This window comes from Canis lupus, chromosome 7 (assembly GCF_048164855.1).
Source record: "Canis lupus baileyi chromosome 7, mCanLup2.hap1, whole genome shotgun sequence".
Lineage (NCBI taxonomy): Eukaryota > Metazoa > Chordata > Mammalia > Carnivora > Canidae > Canis > Canis lupus.
Window position 1 is genome coordinate 47,828,291 of NC_132844.1, and position 27,158 is coordinate 47,855,448.

At 35.7% G+C, this 27,158-nt stretch overlaps 1 protein-coding gene across 2 annotated transcripts in view; it reads right to left on the reverse strand.

Annotated features, from left to right (window-relative positions):
* The window catches only part of PRIM2 (DNA primase subunit 2), a 306,340-nt gene that overhangs the window by 106,968 nt on the left and 172,214 nt on the right, over positions 1-27,158 (reverse strand). For both annotated transcript variants that reach the window (XM_072832482.1, XM_072832483.1), the window contains exons 8-9: positions 24,226-24,293; positions 940-1,012 (exon numbers count right to left, since the gene is read on the reverse strand). In XM_072832482.1, coding sequence (XP_072688583.1) covers positions 940-1,012; positions 24,226-24,293 — 141 coding nt within the window. The remainder of the gene's footprint in view (positions 1-939; positions 1,013-24,225; positions 24,294-27,158) is intronic.

Genomic DNA, 27,158 nt, shown 5'->3' on the forward strand with positions numbered 1-27,158 from the left:
TGATGCACTTAATATTTTCCAACTCTTCTTTTCCCAATGTGTAAGGTTGGTTGGTAGGTAGGTAGGTAGGTAGGTGGGCATTCATTCATTCACTCACTAATTTATTCAATTTATTTTAAAGTTTATATATTTAAGTAATCTCTATATGCAGTGTAGGGCTCAAACACACAACCCAGACATCAAGAGTTATGTGCTCTAACAACTGAGCCAGCCAGGTATGCCCCCCTCAATGTCTACGGTATTTAAATATAAACAGACAAACTATTTTTTTTTAAAGATTTTATTTATTTATTCATGAAAGATACAGAGAGAGAGAGAGAGAGAGAGGCAGAGACACAGGCAGAGGGAGAAGCAGGCTCCATGCAGGAAGCCCTATGCAGGACTTGATCCTCAGTCTCCAGGATCACACCCTGGGTCGAAGGCGGCGCTAAACCACTGAGCCACCCGGGCTGCCCCAGACAAACAGTATTTAGTGATCACCAATTAAAAGAATTCTCCTTTGAAATAACTGATTAAATTCTGTTTATCAGTGGCACCTGGATGGCTCAGTTGGTTAAGCATCTGACTCTTAGTTTCAGCTCAGGTCATGATCTCAGGGCCATGAGGTCAAGCCCCACATCAGCCCCATGCTGGGCTTGGAGCCTGCTTCAGATTTTCTCTCTTCCTCTCCCTCTCCCTCTCCCCTGCTTCCCTGTCTTAAAAAAAAAAAAAAAAAAAAAAAAAATCTGTTTATCAGAATACAAACAAACAATTTTCTTATTTAGTTTTCCTATGATTAAAAACAATCACATGTATAGCACATGGGATCTCCTTTAAAAATGACTGGCAAACAATGAAATGATAATCTCTCCTATCTTCTCACCCCAAAATAATCTCCAAAGAAAATCTGTGCTTCTTCACTGACAAAGGTCTAGTTTATTAAAAGGATGTGAAGCTTACCGAATCGATCTGATCTAAAGAAATCTTCCCAGCATTTTTCTGTATGCTGTAATCTTGACCAGTGTATGAATGACTAAAATAAAAAGAAAATATTAAAATAAGATTTGTACAATATATTTTAATCACGTCAAAGGAAATTTTATTCTGAAACAGATTAAAATCACATTTTACATATATACCTTAGCAGAAACATAGCCAAGTGTTTTATATGTATTTAATAGAATATATTATAAAAACTTACCCAAAAATAATACAAAAATATAGTGACTGTCTGGATCTCCTGATTCCTAGCGTAACATGTCATTTCCATTTCTTAGAAGCGTAATGCAAACAGTAGTTAAAGTTCAAATCTCTACGAGTGATCCCTTATTAACAGCACGGCAGCACAGTTAAGAATAAACTGGAGCTTGGGATGCCTGGGTGGCTCAGTGGTTGAGCATTTGCCATTGGCTCAGGTAAGGATCCCAGGGTCCTGGGATTGAGTTCGACATCAGGCTCTCCGCAGAGAGCCTGCTTTTCCCTCTGCCTGTGTCTCTGCCTCTGTGTGTCTCTCATGAATAAATAAATAATTGAAATCTTAAAAAAAAAAAAAAGAATAAACTGGAGCTTAAATAAGAAACCATCACTTACTAGCATAAGTCCTTCAGCAAGCTCTGTAGACTATATCCCAAGTTTCTTATCTGTCAAATAAAGGCAATAATGCCTGCTTTGCAGTGTTGATAGGAAGTCTGAACTGAAATAATTTCCTTTATTTTTTAAGATTATTTATTTGAGAGAGAAAAAATACACACATGGGGGAGGAGCAGAAGGTAAGAGAGAATCTCAAGACTCTGCGCTGAGCACAGAGCCCAACACAGGGCTCAATCTCATGAACCTAATACAACCTGGGCCAAAATCAAGAGTTGGACGCTTAACCAACCACTCAGGTGCCCCAGAACTAAAATAATTTTTGTTCAAGGACCTGACATATGGTAATTACTGTTTATTAAAACAAGTAACATCTGAATAGCACTTTACATGTGCAAAGTATCCCTCTAATTACATCCTCACAACAACCAGAGAGTTTTTATTTACATTTGAAAAATGAGGAAATTGGGCAGCCTAGGTGGCTCAGCAGTTTAGTGCTGCCTTCAGCCTGGGGCATGATCCTGGAGACCCTGGACTGAGTCCCATGTCGGGCTCCCTGCATGGAGCCTGCTTCTCCCTCTGCCTGTGTCTCTGTCTCTCTCTCTCTCTGTCTCATGAATAAATAAAATCTTTTAAAAAAATGTTTTAAAAAATGAAAAATGAGGAAATGGGGGCTCGGAGGAGTTAGAACCTGGTTCAGATAGCAACTCAGTAGTGTAGCAGGAACTTGACTTTTAATTCTCCATTCCTGGTTTCTGCACTATACCATGCCATCCTCTTCCCCGCAATGCATTTTTCTATTGTATCATTTACAAATTAGGAAATATAGCATGGTATATACTATCTAAAGCCATCTACCTTTGTAAACTGTCAGCTCCTTGACACAATGCTCAACTCCATCAACACTGATTCAGATGCAGGCATTCAAGTATGACATAATGAACAACAGCTGCTAGATTACATAGACAACCACAATCAAAGCAAGATTTATGCAGATCCACAACTAAAAGGAAATCCTGGAGTAAGCGATTACAATCATGAAAAATTCCAGACTCTGCTTAATAGCTGCTCAGTATGGATTCTTGCTGCTAAACAATACACACACTCAAATGCTCTGTAGAAAGGCTACAGTTCTTATAATCAATCTGCTGATTTAACAATGGGTATGAATTATGAAGCAAACCTAGGGGATATCTTGGGATGCTGCAGCCTCTGGCTAGGAGACTGTTCAAAATGTAGACTTCCCCTCCTACTCTGGGACTCTGCCTCCCTCCATGGGCTAAGAATGGCCTGAGAATTACTGAGAGTAGAATGAGCAGAATGTCAAGGAGTAGTACAGAATGATCCTATGGCCTAAAACACATCATCTTACCTTTGGTAATATTTCTCCCTTCAGTAACATATTTCTTTTCTTTTTAAGATTTTATTTATTTATTCATGAGAGACATACAGAGAGAGGCAGAGACACAGGCAGGGGGAGAAGAAGGATCCCTGTAGGGAGCCTGATGCGGACCCGATCCCTGGACCCTGGGATCATGACATGAGGCAAACGCAGATACTCAACCGCTGAACAACCCAGGAGTCCCCAGTAACATATTTCTGACAATTAATGCATTGCTGGATTCTATCCATTCTGTTTATGATAGTAGTAGCATGCCATATAAAATTCATGCTAAATTAAGCCAAAAGTTGTCATTTAAGTATTTTACATTTTAATAGACAGTTGTTTCAGTAGAATCTCGAGAATAAAGACATATTTTACTTTCCAACATATCTTACAGTAGAGCAAAGAGGCAGCATGAGGCAATGAAAATAGCGTAGGCTAGAATCTCAAGATCTCTTCTTCAGATCAGCTTTTAAATCATTAGTCTGGCAAACTGAGGCAAGGCATTTAACCATCTTGATTTGCACTATCCTCATTTGTAAACTGAATTAATGATGCCAGCCCTGCAAACTAACAGAAATGCTGGAGAAATGAAATGATATATTCAAAGTGCTAAATAAAATCAGTAAATCATATTCCAGGACACAGAACAACTGCAGTATTGACCAGTAGGTACAAAAAAGACAGGATGGGAAAGAAGGCAGCATGATCCTGTAGAGGAGCCATCACTCTGTTGCGAGGTACTAGGCTACTTTGTTGACCCAGCTTCTCGGTCTACAAATTGATTATAATCATCTACAGGGACTGTTCAGATCAAAAAGATTAACAAATACAAATGTCCTCTGTAAATGGTAACATGATGTACAAATATGAGTATAGTTACTGAATAAAGAGAGCCAAATGATATACTATACACAAGAAAGTTTTTCTCAGCCCAGATTATTGCAATATACTAAGTACAAAGAGAGGACATTTAAGAGGACACACACACTTGCCTGAATGGTACTATAAAATGCTTTGATGGTCTATGCAAAAGAGCTAAATTCCAAGGGGGAAAAATTAAAAGGAAAATGGTAGCAATGATTAATGGAGAGACCTATTATAGGATATAAATAACTACAGACAGAATATAAGGAAAACTATATATAGACATCACACTTATAAAAATATTAATAGACAGAAAGATGGCCACCAGCCAACCCAGTAAGGGCAAGCATGAAACCCATGGTAGGAAAACTGATGCAAATGAAGGCATTAAGGATCAGAATTAGGACTGAGATTTCTCCTTTACTCATTCATGACCAAAAGGGTCAACTTATGTCTTGATTAGGGAGTTCGTACATCACAGCTATTTAAAACGTGTTTGAACGAGGAATGGATAGATGAAACAGAGGTGGCAGGAATTTTCAGATACAAAAAAGGCAAATCACAAGAAGCATTTTTTCCAACACTGTGTAAGCATAAAGAATTATGAAAAGACTTTAGGCAAGAATTTACATTAATGTTTACACTTGAGAAAGAAAGCAGTGTGAAGAAATACTACAAAGAGCCAGGACCGGACAACACCAAATCAGTTGGAAGAATATTGCAGCATTACAGGGTGAGGAGCTGAAGTAAAGCAGTGGCAACTGACAAAGACAGGAAGGCAATGAATGCAGAAGAAAAAACAAAACAGAACAAAGAACACCACCATAAAGAATAAAAATCCTTAAGAACAATTCACATTAGCTCATGAAACTGAGTCTTTTTGGGTTTTACTTGGAATTGCCAAGGAATGTTGCTAAATGAGATTCCTAAGAGGTATCCAGGAAAGGTGAGGCACCTTTATAACACACATTCAACACTCATATCAGCTTTGTATCATCCCAATTCCAAATGAATACAGGGACTACACTAATAAACAAAAATATACATGTTGAACTGTCAAAATATATTCTTATTTTCATGATTTAAAAAATAAACTTTATGAACATTTTTTAATCACTGTATTGGAGTGATTAGTAACATAGAAATAGTAATTTTTAACAACAAATACAATTTCCAATTAGTTCAAGATACACATATACAGCAGAAAATTTTCTATTTTTATTTTTATTTATTTATATATATTTATTTTATTTTTATTTGCTATAGTATCAAATGAAAGACACGAAGGGTGAAATGTTACAGTTTTCTCAAGTTACCAAAAAGCCAGGAAAGTAGTGAAAACAATAAAGATGCGATTCAATGAGTACTCAATTACATTAGAACACTATAGGGTACTTCTGCTAAAATGTAACAATTACTACACTGTACCTGCAAAATAAACAACTTTATTACCCTTAGCAGAACCACATGAATGGACAAAATCCAAGGATTAAATTTAATTTTTATCATTAGACTGTCAGACTTTTTCCACATCCCTGTCATTATCCTCATCTAATTCTAATTATCAAAAACCCAAAATAATCAATAAAAGCCCAAACCTTTTAAGAGTCTCTTTAGCCACTCGATCAATCATTCATTAAATATCTCTGTGACCAAGGAAAAAATCAAAAAGGAGTAAAGAATCCAGAAACAATCCAGAAAGAACAATGTGAGGAGAGCCACAACAACACTCAAAACAAATGTTCCTCAAGCCTGCAGAAAACAGGTCTCTTGTAAAAGGATGGGAAGAGAAATAAGCAATGGGCAGCAATAAAGCTAATTAAGCAATGAAATGGCAGTGATAGAGTTACATGCTTTCAAAACAGACTTGAGCAACCAGTAGGTAAGGCTGAGATGAGAGGAAGACAGACAATCATGAGAATGAGACTGTGGAGTACGTGGAAGAGCAGAAGATAATAGAAAATAATTTGAGTTCAGAGGCTTAGAAGTAGGATGTCAAGGGATGCCTGGTAGGTTCAGTGGTTGAGCATCTGCCTTTGGCTCAGGGTATAATCCCAGGATGTTGGAATTGATTCCTGCATTGGGCCCCCCATAGGGAGCTTGCTTCTCCCTCTGCCTAGGTCTCTGCCTCTCTCTGTGTCTCTCATGAATAAATAAATAAAATCTTAAAAAAAAAAAAAAAAAGAAATAGGACGCCATGACCACAGAAAAGGCAAAGGCCTGGATAGGTGTTTTAGTATTTTTATCATTTGCATGCAGTTTAACATTTTATATGCATTAAAACATCCTTAAATTTTGACCAAGTTCATAGAAGTATGTGATGTGAATGTATTAGGCTGTTGGAGGGGTTTAAAAGCAAGCATGTGATAAGGAGGTGGCATTTTGGACTAATAAAATCTATTTTTCTCAGAATGTGAAGGGTGAGCACATATCAGATGGGCAAGCAGAAAGAGATAAGGAAAGCCAAGGAAATTTCTAAGCCACAGTTTACAGATAAAGAAGTTGGGCCACATAGTAGAAAAGGCAAGCAGAGACAAAGGAGGAAAAAAACTGAAATTGGGTAGCTAGGTCCTATAATATAAGTCTCTAAACAAAAACCATTAAAATTAAAAGCAAACTTTAAATCTTATTTCTGTTTTTAATAACATAGCACCAGTCACCGTTTTAATGAAAATTCAAGGTTTTGTCAAGTTTAAGCATTTAAAAACCTAAACATATGCAAATTAGTATTGTCTAAGACAATTTTACAATTGTGTATAACAAACCCTTTGCTTACACAAAAGTACTTCAGTGACTATCATTTTTTTGTTTTGTTTGAGGTGATGGTGCTGTTATCTAATCTATTATAAGAAAACTAATGGTATATATAAAATATATAGAAGCATCTTCTTACTGTATCATTTGCTCAATAAACTTACATGTAGCTTTTTTAAAAATTTTATTTCAGAGAGAGTGTGAGTGGAGGGAGAACAGAGGGAAAGGGACAAGCCAACTCCACTCCACACTGAGCATGCATCTAATGTGGGGCTCAATCCCTTGACCCTGAAAGATCATGACCTGAGCTGAAATCAAGTCAGATGCTTAACTTAACCAACTGAGCCACCCAGGCATTCCACATGCAATTTAATTAAAACTCAGTCACATCTGAGGAACTTTTTCCTCCCATATTATCTTGCTCATTAAACAGTAAGAGGTAAGCACTAAGTTAGTTTTCCAATATAACTAAAAATTACAGTAAATCGAAAATTATAAAGCTAACAGTTTCAAATAAATTAAAACCCAAAAGGTTGAAAAGTAAGCCTTTCAAAATATCTATATTTTTTTGTAATCAAATTCAAGATGATCCTATTTTAAATCAAATTAAATCAATCCAATGGTGGGGGATGTGGTGGAGAGATAAATGAGACAAGAATATATAATTAATCGGGATCCCTGGGTGGTGCAGCGGTTTGGCGCCTGCCTTTGGCCCAGGGCGCGATCCTGGAGACCCGGGATCGAATCCCATGTCAGGCTCCCGGTGCATGGAGCCTGCTTCTCCCTCTGCCTGTGTCTCTGCCTCTGTCTCTCTCTCTGTGTGTGACTATCATAAATAAATTAAAAAAAAAAAAAAAGAACATATAATTAATCACATCAACACAGAGCTGGAGTTTTCCGAAAACACTACCACACATCTGATTTACAGAATAAAAATACAGTGGATATACATAAAGATAAATCTGAAACAGATACAGCTGCACACATCTGATCCATGAATCATAAGTGAAAGGCAGAAACAACAAAAATTTAAGTCCTGTTCAATGCACCACAAATATCAATATGAGCACTTAGGTACTCAATGGGGAATTGTTTTTGAGTGCTGAAACTGAGAGCTGGAAACAGAAAAGAAATTACATGAGAGTGGATTTGTGAGTCTCACTGCAAGATTAGCTGGTTAAGAAAAAAAAAAAAAGCTTCTCATGCTGTGGTGTTGATCGTTAGCAGAAGATGGATCATCACACCTTGGCTCCAAGAGTGGTATTCACAAGCTCCACTACTGTGACATAAATGCCACAGGACATAACTGACAAAAATGAGAGGTCAAAAGTCAGCTTTTCATGGGTGATCACTTCTCCAATCATTTTCTCCTTTTCTGACCAGGAATGAAAACTTGAGGGAGTAAACAAGGAGTCCCAGAATAGTTTCAACACTTTAGGAATTAGCTGCAGCTACTCTGCGTTTGCATGCATTTCCCAGGTCCACTTACCCAAGGCAAACATGCAGGCAGAACAGAATAATTACAGAGTAAGCCGAGTAATGACTACCACGGGTTTCAGAAGCCACTAGTCATGGGTTTGCATACACTCACCATCTGTGTGACTTGGTAAACACCTTTTATTCTGTTTCCTCACTGGTAAACAGAGATCATAAAAGGGATCACGAAAGTACCGTTTTAAAAGGGCTGTTATGAGGATCCCATGAGGTATCTTTAAAACAGTTTATCACAACATTTTTTACTCAAATTGTTATCATTATCATCATGATTATTCAGGCCTAAATTTATGACATTTAAACATTTTGGTTATTGGTTTTCTCTATTCTTAACCTTCACCAATTTCTTCTCTTGAATATGAGAAAAAATACATTTCTTCCCTACCTTCTTTATACTAACATATAAAATATTTAATCTTGAAGTAAGAGAATTTAGATGTTCTTGAATAACCTCATGATCTGGAAAGTTTTGTCTACACGTACATCCTTAGAAAGTTTTCAAAGTATAAAAATTCAACCTTGAATATGAGATTTCAATGGAATCCAATCTTGTAGAGCTACACTGTCCAATATAGTAGCCATTTGCCAACTATGATCATTAAGCACCTGAAATGTAGCTTGGTCTGATTTAAGAGGTTCAATAAATGTAAAATATGCATGGGTTTCAAAGACTTAGTACGAAAAAGATAATGTAAAACATTTCATTAAACATTTTTCATATTAATTACATGTTGACATGGTATTTTGGGTATAAGTTAAATAAGATTATTGATATTAATTTCACTTAGGTATTCTAAAATTATAGGGCACTTAAGTGGCTCAGCCAGTTAAGCATCCAACTCTTGATTTCAGCTCAGATCATGATCTCAGGGTCATGAGATCAAGCTCTGAGTCAGGCTCTGCACTGGGCATGGGACCTGCTTAAGATTCTCTCCCTCTCTCTGCCCCCCCCAATAAATAAATAAATAAATAAATAAATAAATAAATAAATAAATAAATAAATAAATAAATATTTATACATATACATAAAATTACATATGAAGATTACATTTGGTTCAGGTGACTCTCATGCAATGCTACACAATGAGCAGGAGGACTTAACAACATGCGGCAATCAAATGACTCTCTTGAGTACTAGGCATACCTGTAATAGTAGCCAACTGACTTATCCTGACTTCAAGATGGTCTCTGCTAGTCATAAGCAGAATATAAACTGCAATTGGGTCCACTAAAGGAAGTGCCTCAAGTCTATTGCAAATATGTTTGTTTTCACATTTCACTTAGGAATCAGGTTTTTAAACTTGAGCCACATTTTTGTCACCTATAGTGTTAGGAAAGCAATCTTGAATTCTCATTATTTTGGAGGTAAACTGAAATGTTTCTTCACGGGGTTGGGAGGGTACTGTGACACATTTATATTTGGGAGTTTTGGGGGCTGCCTGCCCACTTCAACATCTAATTATAACTGTCCATTCTTCTCCCATTCGTAAGAAGCCATGCATGATAGGTTGGATATGAATATGGATGACAGCAAAACTCGGCCAGACTGGAGAGAATTCATCTGCCATCCTCAGGGAATGCCTCTCTGCCCTCCTTCCTCCACAACAGATAGATTCAGAGGGTCATAAAACAATAGCATGTAAAACCTATTTCCTTTCTTTGTCAAGCATTTCCCAGTACTCTTGAATCTAAAGAGGTTAACACTATTTACTTCTTTCTGTCTGGCAGCCTATAGTTTATCATATCTTAAAAACTGGTATAAAATAAAAAAGCAGTGAAGAATGCATCACAAGTAATCAAAACTGATCTCTGTATCAAAGAAACATTTATTTGAACTATTAAAAAGTAAGCTAATACATCTTTCAAAATAAACTGTAATCTCCTACATCATTCTATAAAAGCATACCAAGCCAATACAAACTTTTCACATAAAGCCAGGTGTGATCATGGCACAAATGGAAAAACAATTTCAGGAAAGAGGAAACAAAGGTTTTGTATATCACCCACATATATCCACTTTTGCAATCACAATTTTACCCACTTTAGACGTTGAAAAAAAATAGTCTGCCCACATAAGCTACCTACTCAGACATTTAGAAAGCTTAGTCCCTGCAGTTTGGATTTGTTGGGTGGGTAAGATATCAAGGAAGATGAAGTTACAATATATCATTTCCTGCTGTGAAGGACATCACAGGAAAATTCACTCAACAGCTGTCACCACTGAAATTGAAATGAGTTTCTTTTTATAAGCTAAATCCCTAGTAAATGGTATCCAACTTGTGTTAGCCCTGGTGATTTTCCCTGCAGTTATTCCAAATGAGAACACAATCAATAAAACTCTGTTATAAACTGAACGTAAATTATTTTTCCTTAAGCATGAAGTTTACTCAACTTTGCATTTAAAAAACTCCCCCAAAAAACTACCACCAGCCAATACATAGTGTAAATGATCTATATTTCTCGACAACTGAGAGAATCTGTATGATTCCAAGAGATTCACATATCCAATAAAAATCAAGATCATGTAGGTTCCTATATTGGGAAGGAACTATAATAACTTCTACTGTAATTTAGGTTGGTTTCGCACTTTCATATTTTCCTATTTATTCCAATTTCTAAGCTACAATAATCCAATGAACTACAAGACTGCACCTCATTTCTTTATCAAAAATACTTCTAAGGGTGCCTGGGTAGCTCAGTCAGTAAAGTGTCTGCCTTTAGCTCACATCATGATCCCAGGGTCCTGGGATCGAGTCCCACATTGAGCTACCAGCAGAGAGTCTGTTTCCCCTCTACCTATCCCCACTGCTTGTGATCTCTCCATCTCAAGCTCTCTCTCTCTCAAATAAATAAAATCTTAAAAAAAAAAACCTCTACCTTACAAAAGTCAAGTCATTGAACTACATACCCTTAAAATGAGTGCATTTCATTGTATATAAATTATATCTCAATAAAATTGATTTAAAAAGTAAAATACATACATCCTTAGAAGATACAAACTATAGCCTTACATAGGTATTTTCAATACGCACATTTTTTAAAGGGAGGGCGGGAGAAGGGAGAGGAGGGAGAGAGAGAATGTCAAGGAGACTCTGCACTGAGCATGTTGCCCAGCATGGGGCTTGGTCTCACAACACTGGGATCATGACCTGAGCCAAAATCAAAAGTCAAATGCTTAACCAACTGAGGCACCCAGTTGCCCCTCAATATACAAATTTAAAGCCCCCAACAAATATCTCTATTTTCATAAGTAAAAATTTTATATTCCTTTATGTTTTTAGTGTATATTCTGGTAGTCTAATGACCCTCCTAAAGAGAAGATGTTCTGATTTGGTGTTGATCTAGAATAGTCAAATGACAATTTAAAAAAAAGGTCACCTGAGAGAATAATAATGAAAAATTGAAGGATGGGAGGACCATGGAATAAAGTTCTAACATCCAGCAGAATGAATATATTAAAAATTGATAGATACCTCTCATTCCCTCACAAATAATTTACAGAGTATAGAATGCTTCTGAGATTGGCTATCAAGTTTGCCACACAAGTTTGTGGCATTCTAGGATTACCCCTCACATCTGTTCCCTAAGAACAGTAGGGTCACAAGGTTTTGGAGGTTTTGGGGAGAAAGTGGGAGAAAGATGAGATGAAGGGGACAGCTAATGAAGACAAACTAAAAGTCACAGTCCAGAAGTCACATACTTTCCCTGTATGCTTCTTTGGTCTTCAATAGCCATTTATACTGGTTCATAATGTTTAAATGTTTCATTTCATAGATAAAAATAGCAAGGTATATAATACTTTTGGTTTTACTTTGTTTCACTTTTTAAATACACACTTTCAATATCTGCATTTATTGGGGAGAAAGAAAGGGGTTTCCCTTCTGAGGTCGCACCGAGGAATAGAAAGTACTTCCAGTTGTCCATGATCAGTTCCTGGTTTCATGAAAGAATCCCAAATCCCCAAAGGACAAAACCAGCACTCAATTTCTACAAAGGTAGAGTGAATATTTATCAGAATTCTTCCTTGGAAATGAGAGAAAAGCCACCAGCTTTTTGTCCCAACTACCATCTCTTTCACTCTCAACATTTAGTAGTGTTAAAAACAAGACAACAGGTCCAAAATGGAGTCACTTACACTCACAACATGAAACTAAGACTTAATTACAGTTTCAGCTTTCCCAGAAATGGAATCTTAAAACAGTCAGGAATCACCTAATCAGTACTAGTTATTAAGTTATCTGCCTGACAGACCCCTGCCATGCCCTAAAGGAAAGTGACCTTGCAATAATCAAGCCTCATTTTATCTAGTATAATTTCCTCATTCCTACTCCCTTTTGCCTATAGAGGTCTTTCATTCTGTATAGCTCCTTGTAGCTCATTTCTATTAACCTGGATGCTGCCTGATTCATGAATTACTGAACAAAGCCAATAAGGTCTTTAAAATTTATTTAGTTGAAGTTTTTTTTTTAACCGTAGCTTTAAAAACTAAGCAAGAGGGGACCCCTGGGTGGTGCAGCGGTTTAGCGCCTGCCTTTGGCCCAGGGCGCAATCCTGGGGACCCGGGATCGAATCCCACGTCGGGCTCCCAGTGCATGGAGCCTGCTTCTCCCTCTGCCTATGTCTCTGCCTCTCTCTCTCTCTCTCTGTGTGACTATCATAAATTAAAAAAAAAAAAAAAAAAGACAACTAAGCAAGAGGTAAATTTTTATTTTTTATTTTTTTAAATTTTATTTATTTATTCATGAGACAGAGAGAGAGAGAGAGAGAGAGAGAGAGAGAGGCAGAGACATAGGCAGAAGGAGAAGCAGGCTCCATGCAGGGAGCCGGATGCAGAACTCGATCCAGGATCTCCAGGATCAGGCTCTGGGCTGAAGGCAGATGCTCAACCGCTGAGCCACCCGGGTGCCCCAGCAAGAGGTAAAATTTTAAAACCTGAAAGTGTTTTCTCCCATTTATTCACTCATTCAAGTGTTTACTGAGGTCTTATTTGGCCAGCCTTGCTGTAAGTGATGGAAAGATAGCAGTAAACAAGGTAGACAAATTTCTTGCTCTCATGGAGCTTCTGCTGCAGACAAACATTTAAAAAAATGAAAGAATAAAAATGGTCATTTCAGCTAGTGATGTTTCTGTGAAGAAAAAAAAGACTAAGGTAATATCATAAAGCACTGGGGGAGGGGCTTTAAATCAGGTAATTAGGAACAAATCTCTGTAAGATCTCAGAAGAGACTCAGGCTCATTTGATGGATGCCCTTAGAAGCCTCCTTGAGATCGTATGTATGTAGTAGGTCACAGACCAAGGTAACTCAATTAAAAATGAGCTTTTAATTCACTTTGCATTATCTTCTACAGAACTTCTTTCTAAATAGTAGTTATAAACAACTGAGAGGGCATTAAACCTTTAGTGAGTCTTAGCAGTCTGTCTCTCCTCAGCCCAGTTCACTGAATTTTGTTTTGTGAATAAAACTGGATGGACTAGCACAGGTACAGAACACTTCCATCATTACAGAAAGTACAGCACTAAACAAATCATTTTTAGCTGCAAATATATTAGTTACTACCACAATGCTTTCTTGGGCTTTTTAAGAAAGTTATTTCACATAGCATCATCACCATTTTGTACTTTGTTAGCACTTTATGCCTAACACACTGTAAAATAATTTTCTTTATTACTTAACTGGAGGACAATCAGTGTTTTAAAGAAATTCACTAAGTGAACAATAGGAAACTTAATAAATGAAGATAATAAAACTACTTGAAAAGCATAAGCAATCATAAATTTTGCTTTCCAGGAAGACTACCAGCATCCATAATCCAGAAATCCCTATGAAACTATGGAGTCAGGCAGCTAACAGAAACCTAAAACTTCTAGTTATAGATAAGGTACAAGAATACTCTGAAAAAAAAACCTCTGCAAGGCTTCATTATTTCCATGATACTATGTACTCTCACAAAATCTCTATCTCTACTATGCTAACAATCATTATGATTTATTGTAATTACTTTAGTTAAAATTCTTTAACTGTTTTCTGATCGTTAAGCCCTATAAGAGAAGTTAAGTAGGTATCCTTAGAACCTAGCACCAAGTCTTGCCCCGAGTAGAAGTTCTCTAAAAATGTTAAATAAATAATAATAAAACAAACTCCTAGAAGGCTAAAAGGTTTATGACCATGTATTTACTAAATAGCTCTCATACCAAAGTACTTCCACAAGGCACAGCCACTATGCACAATCTCATTACAAAGGGTACATATTTGCCATAGCTACAGAGCCAGTCAAACAGACAGGAAAGATCTTCCTATTTTTTTCCCACATCATTAAAAAGAAAATCAGTAACTAATTTAGGTTTCTGTAAATATAATTTTATTTTTATTTTTCTGTAAATCATTTGTTAATCCTTTTTTCCACTTTAAAACATGTTAAGCCAGCAAAGTGAATTAACCTATCTAAAAAACCCCAGAGAAATTTAATATTCTATATAAGTTAAGAGTGGTGCTTTACTTGTAAAACTGATGAAAAGTAATGCAAAAGCTGTTTGCAACCCCCCAAAAGAAATGCCCTCACTGTGATAGACAGATCAATGCCCTTCCAAAGACATTTGCACTCTAATCCCTGGAACCTATGAATATGTTAGGTTACAAGGCAATAGAGACTATGCTGAAGCAGTTAAGGTTAAAGACCTTAAGATGGGGAGACTATCCTGTATATCTATATAGGCCAATCTAATCATGCGAGGTTTGGCTCTTCTCAGGATGGAAGCAGAAAGATGCAGCAGAAGTTGGAGAGGTTTGAAGCTTAAGGAGGACATATGTGATGTGTGGTTGATGGCTCTGTGACAGGACCCTCATCCAAGTACCAGAAAGAGACCTCCAGCAGCTCCTGGAAAGCCTAAGAAATGTGGGCAGTCTGTAGGGGCAAAGACAGGACCTTGACAGCCAACAAGGAAACAAGGACCTCAGTCCCACCCACTCTAAGGAACTCAATTCATCCAACACTATGAATAAGCTTGGAAGCAAATTCTTCCCTAGAATCTCCACTAAGGAACCATAGCCCTGCTAACCTCTTGATTTTTATCTCGATGAGACCCATGTCAGATTTCTAACCTATAGAATGATATAATGAGTGTTGTTTTAATCTACTACATTTGTGGTAACCTGATACGGCTACAATAGAAGGTTCTAATCTAGATGCATTAATAAGGTTCAAAATTCAGCTTCCTGAATTCTATCTTTTTCAAGTAGTAGTTCCACTTGTTAAGAACTCTGTCATTTTCTCGCCTGGGCAACATGACACTCTTAGAATAATGAATTCTCTTGTATCTTCAAAACTATGCCCCATCTAGTTAGCTGCTGCTCTTGGTTCTTATCTCTGTCTGCTCGGAAACACCTATGTTAAAATTCCTTCATAATGAAGTCAACATGGCATTTCCTCTACCGGTTGACTTCATCTGGCTGTACAGAAGCTACTAACACTCTTTAATTTTTCTTTACAGGTTTATTCAACCAAAAATGAAACACACATGCACCCATAAACCCCCAATAAAATGGGAATGGTTAAGTAAAAACAGACATATCTTCAATTGGGCCTTCTGCAGCCACTTAAAATTAGACCATGGAAATAAATTTTATACCTAGTTATGACATATTAAGAGAAAAAGATTTTTTTTAAAGTTTAACCACTTTATATATAATTACATAAAATTATAGAGCTTACAACAAAAGCCTAGCAGTGGTTTTATGAGTAAGGCGGAGTTCTTTTCTTCTATTTTGCCGAATTTTATTGCGCCTATAAATTGCATCAGAAACACTTAAATGGCATTAAATTTGTAACATAACCCGCATCCAGATACCACCCCTCGCAAATAAGATTTCCCACCTCTATTTATGCTACTGGATAAAGCTGCAGTGATTATTATTCCAGTACACCTTTGGGTGGAGATGTGTGTAGGTATATGTGTGTGTATAAAATGGTCTTCTTTGTTTGTCAGAATATAAACGTTTTAACGGACCACATCTATTAGTTTCCTTTGTATACAATCAGAGTATCCTTTAGAATGCCCTTCACACAACAAGAAGCTGATTTTAACAAATGCTTTTTGTACATTTCTAAGAGGCACATTTCTCAGAAGACATGAACATTCCCCATGCAGAACACATTTCTAAGGAGGTGTGAACATTCTCTACAGAGGTGGAAAAGAATAATTCAAAGACAATAAATAATGGAGAAGAATATATTCTTTCTAATTTATTAGTATTTTACAAGGCACCTAGAACACTTTCACAATAATCACTGAGCTATATAAAAGTGTGTGTCATCCCACGTAAAAAAGGAAAGAAATAGTTCAAAGTAGTGCCAAAGGCTGGAATAGGTGATGGGACAGAGCTAACAAACAACTAGAATACAGGGACACATGAATGAGGCTTTCATTTCAGCCCTCAATTGGTGGAAGGCCCTATGCACTAAACCTTTTTCTAGCACATGAATGCCCACACAATTTTCTGATTTCAAAATGAGAACTAATCCAGAAAGAAACACAGAAAACTGCACCACTATGGATATTGGGGAAAAATCTCTCACAGAGATTGCATTTCTGATATAAAATCTGTGACAGCAAGAACCTGATAGAAGTAAATAAAAATGGGTACATATTAACCAAATGTAACTGCATTAGGAAACAAATTTACCAAAGGGGTCTGTAATAATCCCAAAGGAAGATGCTTTCATCATTTTAAATGATTTTAAAATAAACGTTAATATAAACATCTGTTTACAAATTCAGATTGCATTACCAGTTACTCCATGTGATACAGTCCAAGTATTTACTATAGGCAGTATTTTGCTTTGCTAGCTTATTTTATCTTTCTTTGATTTCTAATTTATTGTTGGGTTGAAATATGCTAACAAAATTAGGAGAAACATAACAAATACAAGTTTTTTTAATTAGTTATTATTTAATTGAGGGTACAACATTAAATAAGAGCAACTATTAAAGTATCCATTATATTCTGGCCCCATTCATTTCATATCTTGGGAGTAGGGGGATGAAGGAAGAAGACATAATACACTGCAGGGAAAGGTGCTATTTTTTAAGGAAAAAAAATTTCAATCACACAAAGTTATAACACATGAAATGTAAGTTTTCCTCTTTCTTTCTAGTTTAACCTGCTCATATTTATTTGTAAGTGACATAATAAAAATAATCTTTAACATAAGCCCTTGATAGTATAATAACATTTTGTAAATACTATCCCATGGGTACTATAATTAGGGTAGCAAAGATATTTATTTACAATAAACTTCTACATTGATAGGAATATAGCCCAAGACCTTTAAATATCTCCAAATTAAAAATTAGTACACTATACAATTTACTCTAGAACATCCAGTGATGGATGAGGCTAACAGTAGAGTCACAGTGTATCATCTAATAACCTATTGGATGATACATCTCATATTAGATGTATTGAGGAAAGTAGAAATGATGATTTACACAAATTCTCTCCGACATTTTGAAATTTAACTTTTTTTTTTGTAAGTCTAAGCAAGCTTAGTTCTTCCAAGTGAGGAGTTCTTGCTATCACTTTTGAAAAAACAGCAGTCTTATTAAACATAATCTATTCATTTCTTTTGAAGGAAGGGAATTATAGACCCTGAAAAAGAAAAAACCTGAAAAATCAGGTGAACCTGATCAGCTGAACCTGAACGTGAACCTCTTGAGGCTCCATCACCAAACTTTAAAATAGGGATAATGAGGGGCACATATGTGGCTGGCTCAGTTGGTGGAGCATATGTCTCTTATCTCAGGGCTGTGAGTTCAAACCCCATAGTGTGTATAAAGATCACTTAAAAATAAATTAAAATAAGAATAGGGATAATAATAATAAAGGACCATCTATCATGGGATGGTCTCATGGGATGAGATGGTCTGAACTATAAAAAGCCAAGTTAGAAAGTACTTTGTAAACTCTAGCCAGTATGATTTCTTGGTCCCATTTGTTCCTACCTCTTCTAAAAACTTGCCCCTTCAATTATTTCCTCTTAGTTCCACTGACCTCATTCTCCCCTTAACCAGTATGTTCACCTTTCCAATCATAAGGAAAAAATACAAGATTTTCTTCAACTAGGAAACTCATAGATACTATCCTCTTTCTTTCCTTGCTCTGCCAAGAGTAGCCTACCCTCCCCTGTATTTCCACAGCTTAATTTCTCATTCCTTAATTTCTTATCAGTACCATTATAATGGTGTGGCTAAGCCACCAGTGGCTCCCACTTGCCTAATCCAACTGATATTATGTAGTTCTAATCTGACTTTTCTGTAGCATTTGGTTGTGTTTACTATTTCTGTTTGAAATCTTTCCCTTAGCATCTCTGATCCCGCTACACTTTGTTGTGTTTCTGTTTCATTCAAGATTCCTCCCCACTTTTTACTGGTTTCTCTTTTAGTCCATCCATCTCCTACCTTCATCATTGCCATCAAAAATCACTTGAACACTGATGTTCTATGTATGAGTTTTATTCAGGGCCATGTCCCTCTGTCACTTTATACTCTCTCCCTGGGTGATATCAGCCATTGTCCTGATTTTAACCACCACCTAAAGACTGATGATTAGCAAATGTTTCTCTCTGCTCTAAACCTTACTCTTAAACTGTGGTCTGTATTCTGCTACTTACTAAACATTCCGTTGATATGTTCCACAGGCACCTCAAGTTTAAAATATCTGAAACTACTGAACATATAATGTCAGCAACGATATTCATTCCTTAATCCCCTAGTTTTCCTTTATATTCCTTCTTCATTAGTGACAACATCATCCCCCAAGTGAGAATAAAGTTCAGTCCAATGGCAGTACCCCCTGGGAGCCACTACTGTGCTAGGGAGTATGGAATCCAAAACAACTAGTCATGACCCCATTGTTTAAAATCATTCCATGAGAAACACAGTTTATATAGTAAAATAATGTATTTTATGATTAATTCTATTAGAAAGGTTTACAAATTTTGCACCATGTTTAAGTGCCTATCTCTCAAAGTCAAAACTAGAAATCCCTTGAGAACAGAAACTGGGCCTTATTTTTTTTTTATTCCAAGCACATAATCGGCACTCAGTTACTGATGAATGGATGGACACTACAAATGAATAAAAATAAGCTTGTATTTCTATAAGATATTGAAGCAAAGTGTTTCTCTGTGCTTAATTTAACTTTTACCTAGAGAACCAGGTTCAACTAAGAAAATCTGAATATAGCACTTCTACATCTTCAGAATAATATATATTGTTAAGTAATATCCTAGCTTACTTATTAGTAGGATGGCAAAGTGTTACACTAATTCTCTTTGAGTGTCTAAGTCCTATAAAAATGATTTGAGAATTTCTCTGTATTGCTACTTTAATTTTTACAGGTATTTGTATCATCTCCCAAATTAGTTTTATTGATGAATTCAATTAAAATGCCATTCATCATTCCTCCTTGATCATTAGGGGCACTAAACAAAATCAGACCTAATAATTATCTCAGTCTCAAACACCTAATGTCTATCTCCTCTAGGTAACATCTAAACTATATGGGTCATGAAAATCAATGATGACTACTTTTTCATAACAAGATTATCATTGGAACCTTTCAAATCACATAGTATTCTTTTCTATTTTGAACTAAGCAAAAGGAAGGTAAAAAGAAAAACATTACATTTAAACACCCCCAAAAAACAATTCAATATGCTTGAAACGCATATCACAAGGTTACTCTGTACAACAGAAAGTGTCAAACTATGTACATCAGCTGCCACCCTCCATACAGATGTCTCTGACATGGTAATAAAATGAGAAGCCATTTCATTTAATAATAATAAAAAAGCAACATGAGTTGGTGCATATTACATGTAGCATCTAGCCCTGGTTGCCTAGCAACCAGTCCTGAGTGAACTCCACAGAGAATGAAAGCCCTAAGCGAATGTACAGTTTGTGCAAGTTTCAAGGACTTGAAGAGATGTGTCAGTAGTTAATCTAAATTCTAGCTGACAATTACCATACTGAGGTGGAAGAAGGAGAACCCATCATTTTGCACAGAATCAAGCATTAACTAGAGGTGAAATTCAGCCATTTAAGGTTATATCTTCTGAACCAGGTTCTACACAAAGAAATTATGGCAGTATGACAATATGACTTATATAATACAAAAACACCATGCAGAAAATAACAACAAAATATCACTGTTGTAACACACATTCATTCATTCATTCAACAAAACACATAATGAATACCTATCATGTGTCAGATACTATCCCAGCACTGGAAATACAAATATGAAAGTCATTTTACAAGCTCATAAAGAGCCTATTATAATGGAGTCATCAGAAAGTAAATAAATGATGACCACATTATTTGTTCTGTAATATACAAGTAGACATGGGGGTATTATGGAAACATAGATAAAAACATCAGATTCAGACTCAGGGGAAGTGTGCCTGCTGCAAACTTAAATGGTCAGGGAAAACTCATCAGATTAGGTAACATGAGCTAAGTCTTTTTTTTTTTTTTTTTTTATAAACTTATTTTTTATTGGTGTTCAATTTGTGGCTAAGTCTTAAAGGACAAATGAAAGTTAGGTGAGTAACAAAAATGAGGGAGGGGAGAACATTCCAGACAGAAGAAAAAAATATTTTCAAGGGCATAGTGGTAAACAACAGCAAGTTGTAGTAGAGGAACTTCAAGGCATTTGGTTGCACTAGAAGTTAGGGGACCAGTACTAAAAGAGGCGTTCAAAGAGTCAGGGCAACTCTTTCCAGAAGGACCTCATATGCCCGGCTAAGAAGTTCAGACTTCATCTGGAATGAAATTGGGATACAGAGAAAGATTTTAAGCCACAGAATAAAATAATCACTCTAGCAATAATATGAAACATTTTAGAGAGTGCAAAGAATATAATAAGGAGAATATATAAGAAATTACAACAGAAAGAGAGATATTCAGAAGATTCAGACTGACAGGACACCGGCACTGGAGAAGTAACTCAAACATAACTCAGTGCTCTAGGAAACTTAAAACCATATATATAGTATTTATGTTACTCAATTCAATGAAATGTTAGTTTGGACCATCCTTAACAACAAAACAATTATTCAGAATTAAAAAGTGTTTGTCTGGGAAGGAAAAGCTCCTATAGAGAAGGATAAGAGAGGCAGAAAAGAGAACAGAGGGGAGGAAGAAGGAAAAATAAAGAATATTAAAAGATACTAGAATTAATATCCATTTGAATTTCTGAATGAAAATATCCTAAGTTTTAAAAGAATAAAAAGACGGTAGCTACACTTGTGAGCACAGCATACTTATATACTAGTCAAATCACTATATTGTCCAAAGAAATTAATGTAACACTGTGTGTCAACTATACGTCTATAAAAAAAGGGCAGATTACATGGCAAGTAAGGCCAATTTTCTATAATTACCTTTTTATCCATTCTCACACTTCAAGCACATGCCCAAGGTTTATTTACAACCTATTCTCTGAGTCACCCATTCTCAATAACATCTGTCCTAGGGTCAAATTAGTTAAAATATGAAGTGGGGCTCAGATCAAAACTGCTCTAATCTATTGGATCTGACTCCTTAAAATTTTAAAGCCAAATCTACTTTACATGCTATAATTCAAAAACACAATTAGCAAATGCTCAGATCATTCAAAACCCATTTCAAATTGTTGCTCATTCTTTAGCTCAGAAATTCACTGTTTGGTTTTGACATTTCTCACCAACTTTTAGGATGACAATTTTTTTTTTTAAGATTTTATTTTTTAATTCATGAGAGACAGAGAGAGGCAGAGACATAGACAGAGGGAGAAGCAGGCTCTCCACTGGGAGCCCGATGCAGGACTCAATCCCAGTACTCTGGGACCACGCCCTGAGCCGAAGGCAGATGCTCAACCATTGAGCCACCCAGGCGTCCCTAGGAGGACAATTTATTGACTCTTACCCTCGTCCTTGGCAGAAAGCAACTGTAATTAAATAATTATAGAAATACATTTTTAAAAAAACAACCACTAGACTTCTTGAAACACACTTTTTTTTTTGAAACACACTTTTCAAAATGTTGTATAATTAATGGGTACTAAATCAATTTTCTAATCCTGACAAATAAGTGACTGAGATTCCAAACACATAAAAGCTGAGGAAGAAATCTTGTAAAGCCATACTTTGTGGTTCTTGACACAATGGCAGGATCCTAGTCTCCTTCCATTTCAATGAATTTTGTCTAACTGAGCTCTGTGCAAAGGTAAATCCCAAAAACGGTAACATACACATTTACATATAACACAAATATGTTAAATATGACAAGAGTTTAAAATTCACCAATATGTACTACTTGCATTTACTGAAATATTTCATTTTTTTTCTTTTACTTCTTAAGCTTTACTTTTGATTTGAATATATCGCCTTTTGACCTTTAGAAGAAGCAGAAAGGACATAGGAGTAAAACCTTGAAAGAGAAGTAGGCTCTGAAGAGACCCACAGAGATCAGGATGGAAGACATCAGGATGATTCAGGGTTGCTGACTGGATTCAGGAAAGAAGGGAGGCAGGGAGGGCTAAAGAAGTCACATGCAAACAAGTGGTTTAGAACAGATGTGGGCTAAACCACTAATCAATAGATTATTGACATTAAATTCAAGAATAAAACTTTCTCAAAATAGGTTAATCAAAGAGAACTAGCATACCAGTGCAAGCAACAGGAAATTGGCCCTCAAACTTACTTTATAATTCATGACATATTGGTCTGTTTCTACCCACTGGAAGGAAAACATGTGCTGTCAATATGAGAATTCAACACAATCTAAAATAGCACAGTGACATACAACCATTTAATAAAAACTTTCTCCCTCTATATTTAGGTCTCTTGGCCATACTAAAAAAATAAAATAAAAAGAAACAACAGAGGAAAACACTACTGGTGTTTGCCTACAAAAAACTGAAAATGTAGGTAACACTGGATAATGCAACATAATAAAAAGCTTTCAGAAAAAAATGTAATAACAAATACAACTCAGAATTACTATCCTTTACATCTAAAGGATGTAATACCAAGGGTAATCAAGAGATGCTATCAATAAATGAACAAATATGCAAATAGTGAATCCTACTCCAAAATGAAAAGATAATGTTTTTAAATCATTCTTAATAATCATCAATGAAATGTACTTGTTCGCAATGCTACCTCCATGATTAACTATTAAATTAGCAACGGTTTTAGCTTTCCTAAATCTTGTTCAGGGTACAGTAACAATCTTGTGGGCAACCTTGTACAATCTAAAAATAAAAGTAAAATAAGGCTTTTTAAAAAGAAATGAGTATACTTAAATCTTTAAAATGGCTCATATGCTCTGGCAAAGTAACTGCAATTCTGAAAACCTATGCTAAGAAAGTGACCAAAAATACAGATACAGATTAACATTTGGCATTTTTTTTATACAAGTGAAAAGAACTGGAAATGATATAAATGCCCCTAGAAGGAGATGAATACACTATAGTACAGCCATATGAGAAAATACCACACAGTCACTAAAAATAATGTTTTTGAAAAGATGCTAATAAAAGTCTTACAATGTCTGTTCTAAAATGAAAAAACTGGTAATTTTTATAAAAGTGTAATTTCAAGGTTTTAAAACAGCAAGCAGAGAAGGAAGAAATACTACTTCTGAGTGGTAATGATGGGGTTTTCTTTTCCTTTTCCTGTACTTTCAAAAAAAATTTTTAAATAATGAGAATATATTATTTTTTTTTATTTAGAAAAGGAATTCCATATATTTCATCTATTCCCAATAACATGTGGGGGGGTCCCAAAGGTATGTTTTAGCTTATGCTTAAAGAAACAGCTCATTCCTTTGAGATCTTCCTGTAGTTAGTCACTTTGGTTCGTTTTCATGTAAACTTGACAACTAGTTCTACACACTGTCGTTGAATTAAAAAGCCTCCAACACTACCCTAAAGTCAAGAGTAGCAAGTGTATTTATTATATTAAGAATTTCAATTTACATCACAGAATTAGAGAATTAAAGCAAGGAAAAACTGTTAAGTTTTTAGTAACTGAAGGGGTTTTTATCACCTAATACTTTATCCACTTTAATGCACTTAACAATTATAAGCATTAACAAGAGTGTGCTCTCATATTACCTGAGGTGGTTAAGTAGAGGCTGAAGTCTCTCATCAGACTGCACAGCAGGCAAGGACCTGGCTGTTAACTAAAAGCAGAGAATAGGGTTAGTAAAAACAGCAAAGACCAAATACGGAGTATATCTGAACACTAAATGTAAAATGGGGACAGTGGAGCTGAAAGAGAGGAAGTACTTAAAACATAAGTACTTTTCTTTTCTTTTTTAAATTAAAGAATTGTATGGTAAGTGGACACATTATATGAGTAAAGCTAACTATATGGCCCTAAGTTTTACAGGGTATGCCATGAGTTCAGAAGTAAAGAAAAGGGAGTTAAAGAATTAAGTTAAAGAATTAAGTGGAAAATACCCTGAGAATATCTTCTCATGAGTTCATGAGAAAACTTTTGGTCATAAAAATATTATCTTTGTAAATAAAAATGGAAAAACTTCTAAGTTTATAGCAACCAACCTTGTAGCACTGAATCCTGGGATGATGAAGAAATTGGGGAGAGAGAGACTTTCATTTATAGCTAAGCCACTGTGAAATTGGTTACATGCAGAACTGGTTACACACCACACACACACACACACACACACACACACACTACCATGCATTCTTTCATTTTGACAACCACATTACTATAAGAAACAAAACAAAAACAAAAATATCTTTTAAACATACAAAAGTAACTCGAAGTATTTAATATTAGTATATAACCCCAAACTGATCTAGAAAAGAGTAGATTCAAAGCCTTATTCTTAAATACTGTATACCTCAGGTTGACAGTGTATGATGAAAATGTTAGTCTTCACTATATTTTATTGCAATAATATTAATTATATCTCTATGTAGCTCTTACTTTTCTTCTCTGTACTTACATAAAGCCTTCTTATGCTGTAACAATTTAACCTCCCCAAGTTAAAAACATTCATCTAAAGCAATCAGATACCTTAAAGTAACTTTAATAAAACACCAAAACAAAAATAAAAGATTTCTTCTGAATTCAATTATGTCAAAATAGTTATTGAAATCTATCCATAACTTATTTGACAATTCGCAAAAGAGAACCTTCCTTAAGGCAAACAACAAATTGAAAGATATTCTTTGGTTTTATATAAGGTATCCTTTCTAATTATTTCATACATTAATTAAAATGTTCTGAAAACAAAGACATTTAATTCATAACACCTAATTTTCAGTACTATTCAGGTAAAATAAAACAATCACCTTTAAAGTGTCTTATATTTGTAGAAAAAATGTTGACCAAAATGCCATATATGAAATCATTTTATTTTATTTTTTAAAATATTTTATTTATTCATGAGAGACATGGAGAGAGAGGCAGAGACATAGGCAGAGGGAGAAACTGGCTCCATGCAGAGAGCCTGAGATGGGACTTGATCCCAGGACTCCAGGATCATGCCCTGGGCCGAAGGCAGGCACCAAACCACTGAGACACCCCGGTGTCCCTATATGAAATCATTTTATTTTTTTAAGATTTTATTTATTTACTCATGAGAGACAGAGAGAGAGAGAGGCAGAGACACAGGCAGAGGGAGAAGCAGGCTCCCTGCAAGGAGCCGGACGTGGGACTCGATCCCCGATCCCGGAATCATGCCCCGGGCCAAAGGCAGATGCTCAACCGCCGAGCCACCCAGGCATTCCTAAGAAATCATTTTAATTTAACTGTATCTAATTAATAATAATGGAGAGAGATTCCCACTTTGGGGCAACAGTTAACACAAGTCAACAGTTATCAACTAATTTAAAATAAAGCAGACAATTAGTCTGCTGCAATTTTAGCACAGCCAAAGGACTCTCAGTATCTCTAAGAAATGTTCAATCTAGTATTCCATGTCATATAAAATGTTTTCAAGGTTTTATAAACAAAACACTTTAATATTTTAATGCACCCTGTATCTGCTAATGTCAAATTCCTTAACAAAATGTCATTTAAGAGATTTCATGGCTCAGAACCAAAGTTATGGTCTAAAAAGAAAATTTATCTAGATATTTCAAAAGTCAATTTTCTGAAAACAGATGGAGTGACAGACTGTGCTTTTTCAGTTACTTCTGTCAATCTATTTGGCACGCTTTCTAATCAAACTGTCTTTTCTAAATGAAAGCAAACAAAAACACCTCAGTAATAGCAATGTATTTCTAAATGTCTGTTCATTCCATATAGAAAATATTTCTCAACTCAATTCTATCTTTCTTTCAAAGATTTATTTATTTGAGAAAGAGAGAGAGAGAACGGGGAAAGGAGGCAGAGGGAGAAGGAGAAGCAGGCTCTCTGCTGAGCACAGCACCCAACGCCCGGCTCCATCTTACAACCCTGAGGTCATGACCTGGCTGAAACCAAGAGTGGGCACTTAACTGACTGAACCACCCAAGCACCCCAAGTCCATTCTACCTTAATCTTAGCCTTCATTTCCTTTTTCTTAACTATTAATACATCTCCACTCAATGTTGTTTCTGCCTACACTCTGGCCTCTTCCCTCATTTATTCTCCATACCAAAGCCAGAGTAAAATTTTCAAAATGAAAGTTAACCATTCCTCTAATTAAAATCATTTAATAATTCCCTTAGGCTTTCAGGCTGAAGTTATTACACCTGTTCTTTCATTAGACATTCTCCTAAAATCTCCCTTTGAGTCACATTGCTGAAACACTGAGCATAGGATGAGTAGCACTGACTACAGGCACACTTCGAAGATACTGCAGGTTCAATTCCAGACTACCATAATAAAGCAAATATTGTTAAAAAAAAAAAAAAAAAAAGGAAGAAGAAGAAGAAAAAAAAAAAGCAAGTCAAATGCATTTTTTGGTTTCCCAGTGCACATAAAAGTTATGTTTTCACTGTACTGTAGCCTATTAAGTATGTAATGGCATTATGTCTAAAAAAATGTAAATACTTAATTTAAAAACACTTCACTGGTAAAAAATACTAAC